We start from the raw sequence: 15,887 nt of genomic DNA, 5'->3' as shown, positions 1-15,887 counted from the left end.
TCAAAACTAGTACTTTTTTTCATGAAACAGTTACAACTCAGATAACTCTTGATCATAAAAACTGTTTTCATCAGAACCCTAATTTTCTTTATGTAATGTAGTAAGTTATTTTTTTTTTAGTTTTTAACATTATGTTAAAAAATAATTTCACTGTAAATTACCTAAAGAAAATACCACTGGTACTTTAAAATATATATATTTAAAATTTTCTATATTAATATTTTTATGTTGTATTATATACATGTCTTAATTTAGGTAAATGGAGTTTCAGTTAATGACTTTTTTCCATTAAATTTTCCATTAAGTTAAAATTTTAAGTCTTTGAGTATTGAAAGTTACATTTTAAAAACCACGGTTATATTTTGATAAATTTTATTGAGTATACATTTATTTGATAATGATGTCACTATTTTCATGAGATTTTTTTTGCACCCCCATTTTAGGCAGTATATATTGCACCCTTAAAAGCCCTAGTACGTGAAAGAATGGATGATTGGAAAGTTAGAATAGAAGAAAAACTTGGTAAAAAGTAAGTTTATACTTTTTTCAGAAGATATGCGTTGACTAATCTGAAAGGATAAAAGATTTGCATAAAACGCTTAAATGCTTTTGCAATGATTTTATAGTCTTCTTATTCAAAGGTATTGTAATTAAAATGTTAAAATGTTGGAGTTCCCGTTGTGGCGCAGTGGTTAACAAATCCGACTAGGAACCATGAGGTTGCAGGTTCAGTCCCTGGCCTTGCTCAGTGGGTTAAGGATCCGGTGTTGCCGTGAGCTGTGGTGTAGGTCGCAGATGCGGCTCAGATCCCGCATTGCTGTGGCTCTGGCGTAGGCCAGTGGCTACAGCTCTGATTAAACCCCTAGCCTGGGAACCTTCATATGCCACGGGAGCGGCCCTAGAAAAGGCAAAAAGCCAAAAAAAAAAAGTTAAAATGTTATCAATATTTGCATTGTTTTAAGATTGAAAAATGAAAGCCCTTAATTTATTTATACCTTTATTTGGCAAGATAATTTTCTCAAAATTGTTAGATTGAAAAACAAAAGAAAAATATCTTTTTATTTTTCTTTAATGTCATTCAGGATAACTTCCAGAAACTGCTTAGAAGCCATTTTATATGTAAATAATTTACTCAAAAGTAGAAATTCATTTAAGAACATGACTTTTCAAAAAAAACATGTTTTACTCTTTACCAGGTTACTTATTGTTTGTAATAACAAGATCACATGTAACCTGAGTGACTAGTAGAGCATCACTAAATAAATTATACCACATTCACACAATGCAAAATATTGTATTACTCTATAAAAATGAGAAAGTCTTCAGATATTTAAATGATTTTAAGTATCCCATCTTTTTTTTTTAAATGGTAAAGAGTATAAATGTATAATTATTGTAGAATGAAAACTCAGTGAGTAGAGAATATACATGTTACAGAGACTTTTAAAATATTCTTTGAACATCTGAATGTATTACCTATCACAATAATAAATAGAATGTAAAAAAATTTTTAAATAAGTAAAAGCTTTGGAAAGGCCATTCCTGGAGGAACTAACTTTGACTTTTTTATGTGTTTTGAATATTTAAAATAGATAAAAATTTAGTGATTAGTTGAAATTTGGAGTTAACCTTCAGATTTCCTTCTTTCTCACTATAAATTTGGGATCTATCTTCTCAGAGTAGAGTTGCACATATTTGCCCCAGCTTATCTTGTTTGTGTCCTAATATGTTTGAATTTGCCTATAATATCTATAGAAGATTTCAACCTGAGAAGAGAAATGAAGCTTACACATAATGATATTCTAAATGAAATCCTCCTTTTGTCTTAATAAGTTAACACTTTTCCTCATTAAAAGGTGTTTATTCCAACATATGGAGGAGGTGTGAGTTCAACTCTATAAAATCACATAGGCAGAGACTTTGTAAACATAATCAAAGTTTGACACCCTTGCATATCTGCATAAAAGTTAGACTTTAGTGATTTGCTTTTATGCATTCTTCATTTTATGTGAGAAAATTATCTTAGAATTATTAAGGAACATCTATTTTGGACTCAACTCAAAATTTCAGCAATCAAAGGGAAATAAAATAGTTTTGAGCATAGTAAAATTTTACTTTGAAGGTCATAATTGTGCTTCGGTACCTGAAAAATTAAAGGCATTATTTTTATTCTTCTCTAGAGTTATTGAACTAACAGGGGATGTAACTCCTGACATGAAATCCATTGCCAAGGCTGACCTCATCGTCACTACACCAGAGAAGTGGGATGGAGTCAGCAGAAGCTGGCAAAATAGGAACTATGTAAAGCAAGTTACTATTCTCATCATAGATGAGATACATCTGCTCGGTGGGTACCGCTATCTGAATTCGGTGGTTTACAAACTTCAATTCTTCATACCTGCAGCACCCAGCATCAGACTTGTTAAATGATTAACAGGTATTAAAAAAAAAAATTAACAGGTATTATTCCTATTTCCTAGGGGAAGAAAGAGGCCCTGTTCTAGAAGTCATTGTATCTCGAACGAATTTCATCTCATCTCACACAGAAAAGCCTGTTAGAATAGTTGGACTGTCTACTGCATTAGCCAATGCCAGAGACCTTGCTGACTGGCTCAATATTCGTCAGGTATGTGGAAGCTTGATAAATCAGGTATTTCATAGTGTGGCTTAAGGCCATATTAAGGAGGCACTATAACACTATAAAGTATAAAAACTGGAAATGGTTTTTCTCTCATTTTTACTCTAGATGGGCTTGTTCAACTTCCGACCATCAGTACGTCCAGTTCCTCTGGAAGTTCACATTCAAGGCTTCCCAGGTCAACATTACTGTCCTCGTATGGCCAGTATGAATAAGCCTACATTTCAGGGTAAGCTTCAGGTTCTTACAATGAAATGCCAGCCATTTTGTCTGGTAGCCTTTAATACATTCTAAGTGCTTGGAGTGTCTTTGAAAGGATGATACGGCTCCAATTTCTAAAAATATCCAAAACTATTTGCCTTCACTATTAAAAGATATAAATATATATTGAATTAATTATTGAAAATTAGATTTCATAAGTGATAATGTCTTTGTGATAGAATGTTACATCGATTTTTTTAAATTTATCAGATTATTCTTAAAATTAATTTATTAAGATATGACCGTAGTAGCTGGAGCAAATGATGAACAGAAGATACGTTTTAAAAGTCACAATACTAATTTTTATCAGTAATCATCTTAAAAATTTCAATACTTATTTTTACAATGCCTCTGTTAATGTGTTTGGTTTTTTGTTTTCCCCTTTCTAACAAATTAGGCAAGCAGGAAAGATTTAAGAATAACACTCCTATTTTATTGGAGCATGTTTTGTTTAGGCTGCATAAGGAATATTTATTATATCAATTAAAAACAACCTCCAAAATAAATTCTCTAATGTGAACTGCTGTTGATTGTGAGGTGACAGTTGCGAGGTGACTTTTTAGCTGCTATAATTAGCCTTATGACAGAAGCAAAGTATTGATTGTGAACTAGAGACCAATCTAGGCAGTTCAGATTATTTACACCTCCACAGAAGCATTGTACAAAATCACTAATGAACAATAAATCTGCCGTGAGCTATTCAGCCACACCTGTTCTTGCAGCAGCAAAAATCCATTAAATGTTGAAGTTTAAAACAGAGGCAAATTCATTCATGATTATGTGTATAAGTGATACCAATATTGTACTAATATGTGTATTTTAATATCTAATACAATTTATCAAAACATTACCATTTGCATTCTACAAATTCTCATAAGCTGTGAGTATATTCATTTTTCATAGTATGTATTGTAGATGGCTCATATTTATTTAGGGAATGGCTGCTTGCATAGCAGTGATCGAAATGAAGCATCCTGTGTTATGTAAATCAATACTAAGTAACCTATACCTGTACTTCTCTGGATACGTTACCAATACAGTAGCTATCCTTGTGAGAAGTTTATTATACCTATAGTGGAGCACTGTATTTCCTTGAGCTTAGATTTATGAATTTATGATAGCTTTATTTCTCACTTTAGGGTGTAAATATAGTCAAGGTCATGTCAACATTACCATTTATGAATCTTGTGTTTTAGCCCATAAAAAAAAATTCTGCAGCTCACATTTCAAACAAGAAATTACAAAGAGTTAAACTTTTTATATAAAAATTTTAAATATCTCCAACTGTTTTAAGAGATCTGTGTACACCTAAGTATAAATTCTACTTGTGCCATCTTGTCAGCATTTTGGAGCCTATGCATAGCAAGGAGACCTCATCTCCAGTTAGGTCAAGTGATTTATGTAGCTCTTTAATTTTTTTCAGTCTTATTTCCGAGTTTTCAAACTACTGATCTTCTGTGTGTCTGTTCCTGTGTGCCATCACTTAAACACTAGGCTTAAGCATGGTGTTTTCATCAGCTCGCTTCTTTTTTCTATTAACTTCCCACTTGAAAGCTTACACATGTGTTTTTAGAAAAACAGGGAAAAATTCTTCTGACTTACCTCTGACTAATTTATTGATACAAACTCTCTTAATTTTTCCATTACTGGCAACAAGACAAAAATAAAAGGAATTTTTTTGTGGCTTTTCATCATCCTGCAGGACTTTGTCTCCAGACCCCAGGGCCAGTTAACTCTGCAGGTTATCATTGCTCAAACAGTAGAAACACTACTCAGAAACTGAAAACCCAACCTAAGAGATAACATCTATATACAGCTATTAATGGAGAGTCTCAGCCTTTAAGTCTCCTTGGAGAGCTCAGAACAAAACCAGGAGTCAAGGGAGTATACTGTCCTGGGCAGTAGGTAGGACCTTTGCTTTCTTATCATTTCTACCACAAATTCAGGTAGTACCTCAAATAAGGCTAAATTTCATGACCAAATAAAGAATTCAGTTACATTATTTACACCATTAGTTTCCAAGTATCCATTGGCTATCCTCATGTAATTCAGATTCTGGTGTAAGTGGCTTACCATTTTATTTTCCATAACTTTTCTACAGCAATTAGAAGCCATTCTCCAGCTAAACCTGTGTTGATATTTGTCTCATCAAGACGTCAAACTCGTCTGACTGCTTTAGAATTGATAGCCTTTCTGGCTACTGAAGAAGATCCAAAACAGTGGTTGAATATGGATGAAAGAGAGGTAAGCAATATATTTTATTTCTGCTTCTTTTTTTTTTTTTTTTTTTTTGGTCTTTTCTAGGACTGCTCCCACAGCATATGGAGGTTCCCTGGCTAGGCTAGGGGTCCGGTTGGAGCTGTAGCTGCTGACCTACACCAGAGCCACAGCAACTCGGGATCCAAGCCACGTCTGCAACCTACACCACAGCCCACGGCAGCACTGGATCTTTAACCCACTGAGCAAGGCCAGGGATCTAACCTGAAACCTCATGGTTCCTAGTCAGATTCGTTAACCACTGCGCCACGACGGGAACTCCTATTTCTGCTTCTTATACATGTAGTATAATGGAAATTACAGAGATAATTATATTTAGTTTTAATCTATATTGAGAGTTTAGTAAACATTACAGAAATGTGGAAAAAATAGAAAATGCATAATACTGCAACCTTAACATTTTAATATTTTGATGGATTTTCTTCTAGTATTTCCCCACTAAGTATGTATTTTGTATATCCATATTTTTCAATTTAACATTATCACCTATGTATATGTCAATATTCACCTAAAAGTTTCCATAATATTTGAGTGTTCACTGCCCTCAGGGAATTAATAATCAATTTTGCAAAATTAGAAGAGTTCCGTGATGGCTTTGTGGGTTATGAACTTGACATTGTCACTGCCATGATGCAGGTTCAATCCCTGGCCCAGGAACAACTGCATGGGAGGCACAGGCAAAAAAATAATAATAATTTTCCAAAATTAACCTTTTATAAACTATGTAACATGACCATTTTCAAAATATAGAAAACACTGACAATTATGTAAAAGTTAGAAACTTGTTATCCTTTAAGTAATAAACATCATTAAAATTTTTATGTCTCTATAATTCTGTTATGTGTTTGGCTATTCCATTGTACTTTTGACCTGTAATTAAGTAACCATTTGTCTTTATTCTAAGTTTTTCTTCAGTTAGAATTATTTCCTTATTATAAATTTCTAAATTTAAAATTAATAGGTCAAATAATGTGGACATTTTTATAGCTTTTCATATTCACTGATAATTACTTTTCAGAAGGACTATACCAGTTGTGTTTATCACCGTTAATGTAACAGAATTATCAACAGTATATGAGAGTAACAATTTCACTACATGCTCATTTGTTGTAATTTATTGGTATAGATTAAATTTTTTTGTTGTTTTAGTGTTTTAATGTGTCCTTTAATTTTTTTGTCATTGAACATCTTTTTCATATGTTTGTTTTAGTTTTTCTTCTTTCTTGTCCCTTCCTTCCTTTGTGCTTTTATCTGTTGCTGTACAGCATTTTTCTTACAGATTTATATGAGAGTCTTACCAAATTAAAATACACGTACACACATATGAAACTTTATACCAGCATATCTTGGAGATGTTGCAGGTCGGGTTTCAGATCACTGCAATAAAGCAAATTGCAATGAAGTCAAGCCACATGAAATTTTTGGTTTGTTAGTACGTAATAAAAGTTATGTTTACACTATGCAATAGTCAGTTAAGTGTCCAGTAACATAGGTTTAAAAAATTGTACATACCTTAATTTAAAAAATGCCGACCATCATCTGAGCCTTCAGCAAGTAATAGTGGTAACATCGAAGATCACTGATCACAGACCACCAGAACAAATATAGTAATGATGAAAAAGTTTGAAATATTGCAGGAATTACCAAAATGTGACACAGAGACATGGAGTGAGCAAATGCTGTTGGAAAAATGATGCCAATAGACTTGCTCAACATGAGTTGTCACAAACCTTCAATTTGTTTAAAAAAAAAAATAATGTCTGCAAAGCACAATAAAATAAGCTATGCTTGTACGATATCACTTTTTCCATTTATATGTAATAAACATATTAATTTTTCATCTGATTTATTAGTTAATTCTAGTTCACTGTCTTTTTATCTTAGTTGTTTTTTTGAATAGCAGTTTTTGCATTTTTTGTGTTATAATCTGTTAATATGGTTCTTTGTGATTCCTTCTAATACTTCTAAATGTAGGTATTCCTCTTCCCCTTCATAGATGTATAGTGATTTTCCAGTCTAATACTTTCCCAACTTTTGAAAATACATTCCTAGTTGGAATTATTATAAGAAAAGTAGATGAAATCAATTAAGTTGCATTGTCTTCCTTCTGTCTGCATATCTCCCCTTTCTCATCTCATGCAGCTTGAAAAAGAGCATTAACACAATGCTCTAGCCAGCAAGTGCCAGTCTCAGCAGCTTGCATATTTCTCCCCATCCACTTCTCACTACTCATTTAGGGTTAGTAGCCAACATCCAACAGGATGGCACTGTGTATATTATTGTAATACATTAACTAATATCAGGTAACTAATAATAGTTAATATTTCAGAATACTCTTGCATGGAACCACAGATGACCTTATTCACTAATAAGTAATAGCAGACCACCAAATGAGCTTCATGTAAATATATCACATGACTCTGTGAAGTAGAGTGCAAGCTATCACTTTATTTTCACGTTTTATCATTCCTTCTTTCATGTGACTTGCAGGTGTACACAAGGTGTATAATTCAAGATAATTTAAAATCAAAATGATTTTGTCAAAAGTCCCTAGGCCTGTGTTATTTAATTATTATGCCCAAATAATCACCCTGTTGTGTCTAAACAGTATTTTGACTTAGAAGGCAGATACTGAAAAATGGATGTATGGAATATTGACAGTTTAGTTTATGTGCATGCAGTGTCTGTGTAGGCTTAATTTTATTTTGTTTCTTTTGTGTCGTATCCCTAAAAGTGTTCCAAATGAAGACTTTTCTTTGAAGTCAAGGTACGTGGTACCTACTTATTGAACACATTTTGGGATGTTTGCTCGAAGTGTATGTATAAGAGCTATGCATTTAGCGCATATGTGACTCACGTGAACCTCAAATGTGAACCGCATGTGCTCCTTCCAGCTATAGTAAAACTCTACTATTTTATTTTTTATTTTAAGGTATGAAACGTAAGGAACCGTGGCCAGCTGAGCCACTGTATAGAACTGCTTTTCTGTTTTGTCTTTTTATCAGCACAAAAATCTATCACCAAGGCTCATTAGAAACAATAGAATTTATTTGTATAGTTTCTGCTGTTTTGTAGACTTTCATTGCTAAAATAGGACAGCTCAAAATTAGGTCAATTTCTGGACATTTTTTTCACCAAGTCTATCTGAAGAATACGAACCCAGGCTTTGTTTTTATTCCTGCCTCTAAAAGCAGTATAACCTTTAAAATTGAAATTTCCGGAGTTCCGGTCATGGCGCAGTGGTTAACGAATCCGACTAGGAACCATGAGGTTGCGGGTTCGGTCCCTGCCCTTGCTCAGTGGGTTAACGATCCGGCGTTGCCGTGAGCTGTGGTGTAGGTTGCAGACGCGGCTCGGATCCCGCGTTGCTGTGGCTCTGGCGTAGGCCGGTGGCTACAGCTCCGATTCAACCCCTAGCCTGGGAACCTCCATATGCTGCGGGAGCGGCCCAAGAAATAGCAACAACAACAACAACAACAACAACAACAAACAACAACAACAAAAAAAAAGACAAAAGACAAAAAAAAAAAAAAAAATTGAAATTTCCGAGGGTTTACAACTGATTGTTTGCAAATTCACTCTGATTATACCAAAACCTATATAAAGCGGGTGTTTCTGTTGTTGAATCCCCTAAATTATTAAATTAGGGGCACTTTTTAAAACTGTAATTTTCCTAAGAGTTGCTTTCCAAAATATCCTAGGCTAGACACTTAGTGTCTGTTCCTGTTGCTTCTCCTTGGACAGTGTCAGATTGGTGGTCAGTAGTAGGACATGGGTACTCTGGTTAGGACTCAAGCATTTGAAGGAGGCAGAGTAAGGCCAGGAGCAGTTATCCTGGCAACTCTGGAGCAAGGTGCCTGAGGAATAAGGCAGCATCAAAATCATTCTGCCATTGAATGGTGTGAAGCCAGGAAGTGTCCCTAGATATAAAGGTAGAAAGAGAGAGGATGGAGGTGGGGTGGGGTGTGGGTGAGGAAGAACTAGGCCATATCTGAAGAGGATGGTGAGAGAGAATGTAACCAAGGAAGAGTGGTCTGTTTTTCCAAGTGGTCTGTTAGCTAGACTAAATTTTCCAAGTGGTCTGTTAGCTAGATTGCAGAAGACATCAGCACACATTGACTACTTAGTTCCTGAAACTGTATGTTCTAGCACCGACAGAAGTAGTATCATTTAATGATTACTTAGTTCAGAACATACACCTCATCCTACAAAATAACACCCCAACCTTGCCAAAGTAATGCCTCTCCGCTGCCGTTCTTTGTCATTAATCTATAAAGCCAGCTGTTTCTGGGCAATGAGAGAAATAATAAGAACAGTGGATCCCATAGCATCCATTGTCATAATCTTTCTCTATGAAGTGAGCTCCTTTGTCAAAGTCATTATTATACAGGATACCATGATGGTAAGGTGTTCGGTAATCCTGCTATTGAGACTACTGATGGGCAGGAAAGAAGAATCAAAATTCAAAGTGTTCATTCTAGATATCATCTCAAATAGCTGTCCCTGCTGTGATATCAAGCGTCCAGTATAATTTCCTTACCACCAAATAGTCCTCTATTCCCACAGGTAAGGTATTTTATAACAGGCCCAGGGTTATTTGCGTTGGTGGCATCTTAGGCATTAAATTTGGGGTCTGCTTGAGGAAACAGGAGTCCGTGTTTAGCCATAATTTTCATCTCTTCCACCATGGAGCCACTTAGTACATTAACCCGTAGCTCAAAGCCTTGGGGCCTAGGAGAGAGACTGTCAGGTACCCAGACGCCCACTTGACTACTAACAGTATTTTCCACACCTCTTTTAACTTTTTGGCAAACATCTTCATGGGATATGGGTAGCTGTTTATTCTAGGGCCATTCTAAAAGTTCATCCACATAAAGTTTCTGCCTTTCTTGATACCCATCCTCCTACAGCACTCTTACCAAGCTCCTGAGCATTTGGCTAATCTAGTAACTGCAGAGCAAAGTGTGGATTATGAGTTCACATCATCTCTACTTTGTAGTAAAGGAACAGGGAATTACTTGACAATCAGCTTCTACTTCTTTTCGTAGAGTCATCCATGAAAGGACTGTAATGCCACGTCAGCATTCTTCATATGGTGCCACGGTCTTATTCAAAGTGTTTGGAATTTGGATTTTTTTTTTCCCCTCAGCCAATTTGACGTAAGAAATGCTCAAGGGGCCTAGATAGATAGGTCAAAGTGAGGATAATATGGTAGGAATAGGCACACACATGGAGAGTTCATGGATTACTTTTCAAGATAGTCTTCCATCAGGTCCTTTTATTTCTGCTAATGATGACTGCTGCTAGGCACATCCAAATATATAGCTGGATAGTTCACATAACCTCCAGTTCATGATAAGCAGCTTCCTTTGCAAGGTTACCTGGTATTACATAGTCAGGAATTCTTACTCTTCCCCCACCTCAAAAATACCCATTAAACAATCCTCTAACTTAAATCAGTAGCTAGGTCTTACTAGAATTTGTAAAGTATTCACTTATTCACCATATATCTATTGAACGTCTACAACTTACCAGGTGTGTTATCTTACTGATCTCAGTTCTCAAGGAGCTGAAGTGAAGAAGATAGAAATTTAAATATACAGTTATATTATTAAACAAATAATACCATAGATATAAAATATATATGATATCAAATTATGAAAATTACTATGAAAGAAACTAATAAGAAATGAAATAGAGTAAGAGAATGGTAAACTTCTTTAAATAGAGTGGTGAGAGAAGACATCTCTAAGGAGGTGACACTTAAGCTAAGAATCAAAACAATAAGAACAAGACAGCTACACCAGAAGGAAAAAAAACAGCATTTCAGGTAAAAGGAACAGCATGTTCAAGGAACTGAGAGATCAGTTCATCTGGAGCAAAACAAGCTAGGAGGAGGGTGGTACAAGTTAAGTTTGAGAGGGGGCAGGAGCCAGTTCATTCAAGGTCATAGACCCTTGGTTAGGAATACTTGAATTTTTATTCTGAGTAGTAAGACTTTTATTTGTTTATTAAACCAACATTATTGAGCTCCTTCTGTGTGTCAGATAATGTCCCTTTCCTTAGGGAATTAACATTCTCATGGGAATGATGATAGGTAATAAGCAAATATGTCAAGTTGTGATAATTCCTATAGAAAAAAAAAATGCAGGGTAGAGGGAATAAGGAATGCCACGGATGATAGTGGAATGTTGTACATTAATATACGTAGAGAAGGCCTCCCTGATGAGGGTACCTTTGAATAGAGAAGTGAAAGAAGCAAACTAAGTAGTTATCTAAGGCATTTAAAGATTCTAAGCTAAACAAAGGACATACATCAGTTTACATTTGAAGATCACTTTTGCTGCTGAGTGGAAAATGGATTGCAGTGGAAGTAAACTTGGAATTAATGATGATGGTGACCTGGGGGCCACCTAGGGTGGTGACAGCAGGAGTGAAAAGACATGTTTTGGGCTAGATTTAATAGGGCTTTCTAATGGTTAAGGAATGGAGATTGAGCAAAAGAGAAGCATCAAGAATAGTGCCCTGGGGAGTTCCCACAGTAGCAGAGTGTATTAAGAATCTGATTGCAGTGACTCTGGTCACTGCAGAGGTGCAGGCTGAATGCCAGGCCCCGTGCAGTGGGTTAAAGGATCTGGCTTTAGGTCACAGCTGCGGCTCAGATTTAATCCTTGGCCAGGGAACTTCTATATGTCGTAGGTGCAGCCATTTAAAAAAAAAAAAATGGTACTCCCTTCCCTCTGTTATAATTCTAAACATCTGAGTAAATAAGAATGTCATGCATTGAAATGGGGAGGGCTGAGAGTATAGGGTAGAGGGAAAGGAGGAAACAGATTTGAATTAAAAACAAAAAAAGAAAAAATGGTTTTATTTTGGATGCATTAATTTGTATGGCCAAAACTTTCCAAGTGCAGACTTCAAGTTGCTTAAATGTAGGAAGTCTCTAAAACCCACAGAGAATATGTGATGAACATATGAACTTGGGAGCATCTGCATAAAAGCAGTATTTGAACCCAGGTGAACACTTGAGACCCTCCATAGAGAGTATGAAGACCAGAGGGTAGGCCCTGAGGGACTCTCTCATTGTGAACCTAGTAGAAAATGAGGAGCTGGCAGAGGACCCTGAGAAAGTGGTGCCAGTGAGGAAAGACAGTGTCTTAGACTCTGTAAGCAAGAGGGGTTCATGAAGGAAGGCATGCTTGACTGCATCAGATAGTAATGGGAGTTGAGTGAGATGAGAGCAGAGAAACGCCCATGGGTTGAGCACTTGGATGTCCTAGAGGAACTTGGCTGCAGTGTCAGTGATATATTGTGAGCATAAGCCAGTTTGGAATAAGCTGAGGAGTAAATGGGTGGGAGGGAAAGGAAATGAAAGCAGATAGCATACAACTCCTTCTAGAAGCTTTGCTATGTAATTTAATTAATGTTATAATTTAATGCCTAACAAGTATGGTTCATTGGCTTCCACCAGATATTACTCTGCAGCTTGGTCCCACGTGCAAGCATGGATGTCTGGGATCTGGATAGTTGCCAACCTGTTCTGAAAGATAAAAGGGCAGAGGGAACACTCTTTCTTCTGAGCAGGTTTAATGATTGAAAGCTCAGAATACTGTGCTTATTTCATCACTCACACCTTGGATGAGATGCATATCTGGGATGGGAAAGCAGAATCCTGGCTAAAGATTAGACTTTATTCTTCAGTCTCATTTACGTTCTCTTCCTCAGCTCCTCTCTTTGTCTACACAGTTAGTGGTGGGGCTGTCCCTTTCTTCTTCTGTCCTGTTAAGGTCCAGGTAGCTAAAAGAAAAGCCCATCAAAGAGAGCTGGCTATTCTGTTGTTGTTGTTGTCTTCACGGATAGGAAGAATTCTACAGGTTTTTTTGCCTAAAACCCCTGGACCAAAAGTTTGCATTGTGTTCTAAAGTCTGCAGTACCCCTAGAGGGTAAGTAGGGAAAAAGGGAATCACTTTCTGACTAAAGCAAGATATGAAAGGAATCCAGACGTGGGTAACAAAAATCAGAGGAGTATGGAACGTAAGAATTCCTTGGAACACAGTATAGTTAAACCTTGCTAATTCAAATTAATTGACAAGAAGACTCATATAAATGAAACAGTATTATTAAGAAAATGTAATTTTCTTAATTTCTCATTGTAATTTTACACAATGCTTCAAAGTGAATTCATGAAAAACTGTAGCACAGGTGCATAAGAGGAGCATGTTCATGAAAAATAAGTTGGTGCTTTTTTTCACATACTTAATACTGAAGGAATTTTTCAAGTCATTTTAAGCTAACCTTAACTCATCCAGCCATATTATAAGTAAAGTTTTCACAGAGTTAAAAAATGAACAATAGTCAAGTTTTACGCAAAATCACCACAAGTTCGGATTTGGTGGAGTTTGTACTACTGACATTTCATTATAGCTTTTTTTTTTTTATTATTCTTGTGCTTCCTTATTCAGCATATACACATTGACCTCTTCTATAGGTAAAGAACTTAGTACCAGGCTTTGAAAATGGACTTTGAGATTGTCGAAAATCAGAAAATAAGTTGAGCTTAGTGCAGGATAACCACATTTTCAAACTGAAGGTTCTATTTTATCAAACAAAAACAGATTTATCTCACAATACAGAAGTCCCAACACAGGTGCTTTTTGTCTTGATCAGGCATCAGACCTCTTAATGTCTGACCAGTAAAGAAAACTATTAGGCTAAGACTATTAAGTGTCAAAACAGATATTATCTATAGATTTGCAGAGCAATGGACCTATGAACTGAGCATTAACATTTTCTTTCTTTTTTTTTTTTTTTTTTTTCTTTTTTGCCTTTCTGGGGCCGCTCCCAAGGCATTTGGAGGTTTCCAGGCTAGGGATCTAATAAGCTGTAGCTGCCGGCCTACGTTATAGTCATGGCAATGCGGGATTTGAGCCTCGTCTGCAACCTACACCACAGCTCACAGCAACGCTGGATCCTTAACCCACTGGGCAAGGCCAGGGATCGAACCCACAACCTCATGGTTCCCAGTCGAATTTGTTAACCACTGAGCCACAATGGGAACTCCAGTTTTAACATTTTCGTGGAATATTTGTGTTATTAAGAGCAGCTATAAAATAGGAGGCTACTTTTTATTTTGCTGTAGTTTATATCATACATATACTATTGAAGAAAGAGGCAAAGTTCTTATTATGCTTAGTAATAATTGCTATATTTCTAAAGTGCTTTATAGTTCACTAAAGTCTTATCTCATTTAATGATGGAATCTGGGAGGGTTGTTCCTGTTATCCTGGTTTTACAGATGCAGAAACTGAAGCTTTGAAGAATTAAATGATTTGCTCAACAACACAAAGCAAGTAAGGGGAGCATGGGAATTCAAAACCAGAGTGGCTGTCTCAGAGCCTCTGTTCTTTTACTCTGCCACACAAAATAGAATCATTGACAATAGATTGACTAGAGAAGATAGAAAAATCAAAGTGAGGGTGTGTGCCATTTTACCAGGACAGAAAAGTTAGTAGCTAAAATATGAAATACAAGCAACCAACAAGAGCTGTTCCAGTCTCAGTCATGAGAGGTGATAGTTTAGAAAAGAAGGTAATTGTAGATATTCTTCATTTTGAACCATAGGAGTAGAAATAATCAAATAATAAAGAAGAAATAGTTTTGCAGATCATCTGCCTAGAGTTGCCCAGCTGTGTGAGTCTAGGAAATTATTCATAATTTCAAATCTTATCTTTTTTTTTTTTTTTTTTGCATACAGTTTAAAATAATGAGACCCAGCCCTGAGCCAAGTGAATGCCAATGATGTCATTACTTCAAATAGTTATTTGAAATAATCATCTCATTTTATCTGGTGATTAGAGGCTGGCATTGTGGTTGAGAGCGTGGACTAGAGCCAGGCTTCCTGGGTTCAATACTGACTGCCCACTGCAAGCTAAATGACTTTGGTGGGTTGAATTTCTGAGCCTCATCCTTTAATCTGTGAAAGGATAATAATAATCCTGCCCGCACAAGATTATTATTGTGGGGATTAAATGTATTTGTGCATGCAATGTACTTAGAACAGGCCTGGAACAGAGTTAAATGTTGAATAAATGTTAACCAATTATTACATTGAATAATACGTTTTAAACATTCTTTTTGCTGAAAGCTCAGTGGTAAAATTTGATCATATGTTTATAATCTTTAGCTTGTGATCCTTTAGAAATTAGTTCATATTAATAGTATTCATTCATTTAAAATTAAGCTACTTTAGAAAATTAATCCTATAATGTAACTTTCATTAGCTTCCTCTGCATTTTAAAAGCTTTTCAATGTATGAAAATGCTCTCCAGGAGTTCCCGTCATGGCGTAGTGGTTAACGAATCCGACTAGGAACCATGAGGTTGCGGGTTCAATCCCTGCCCTTGCTCAGTGGGTTAACGATCCTGTGTTGCCATGAGCTGTGGTGTAGGTCGCAGACGTGGCTCGGATCCTGCATTGCTGTGGCTCTGGTGTAGGCTGGCGGCTACAGCTCCGATTAGACCCCTTGCCTGGGAACCTCCATATGCCGGGGGAGCGGCCCAAGAAATGGCAAAAAGACAAAAAAAAAAAAAAAAAAAAAAGCTCTCCAAGCATGTTTTGGGATTTGATCTTTCCAAAAATTGAAATAAGCGTAAAATATATATTCAAAAATAAATAGGAAGTACTTACACTGAGGTTTCCTATCAATAGCATA

The 15,887-nt window shown here is 36.0% G+C and overlaps 1 protein-coding gene across 1 annotated transcript in view; it reads left to right on the top strand.

The window, feature by feature from the left end:
• ASCC3 (activating signal cointegrator 1 complex subunit 3) overlaps window positions 1-15,887 on the top strand; it is a 325,142-nt gene that overhangs the window by 212,209 nt on the left and 97,046 nt on the right. The window contains exons 26-30 of the mRNA XM_021090356.1: window positions 444-529; window positions 2,181-2,347; window positions 2,481-2,626; window positions 2,747-2,867; window positions 5,001-5,143. Of these exons, the coding sequence (XP_020946015.1) occupies window positions 444-529; window positions 2,181-2,347; window positions 2,481-2,626; window positions 2,747-2,867; window positions 5,001-5,143 (663 nt within the window). The remainder of the gene's footprint in view (window positions 1-443; window positions 530-2,180; window positions 2,348-2,480; window positions 2,627-2,746; window positions 2,868-5,000; window positions 5,144-15,887) is intronic.

The sequence above is a fragment of the Sus scrofa genome, chromosome 1 (assembly GCF_000003025.6).
Source record: "Sus scrofa isolate TJ Tabasco breed Duroc chromosome 1, Sscrofa11.1, whole genome shotgun sequence".
Taxonomy (NCBI): Eukaryota; Metazoa; Chordata; class Mammalia; order Artiodactyla; family Suidae; genus Sus; species Sus scrofa.
Note: the sequence above shows the minus strand (reverse complement) of the source record. Positions and strands in the feature narration are given on the sequence as shown.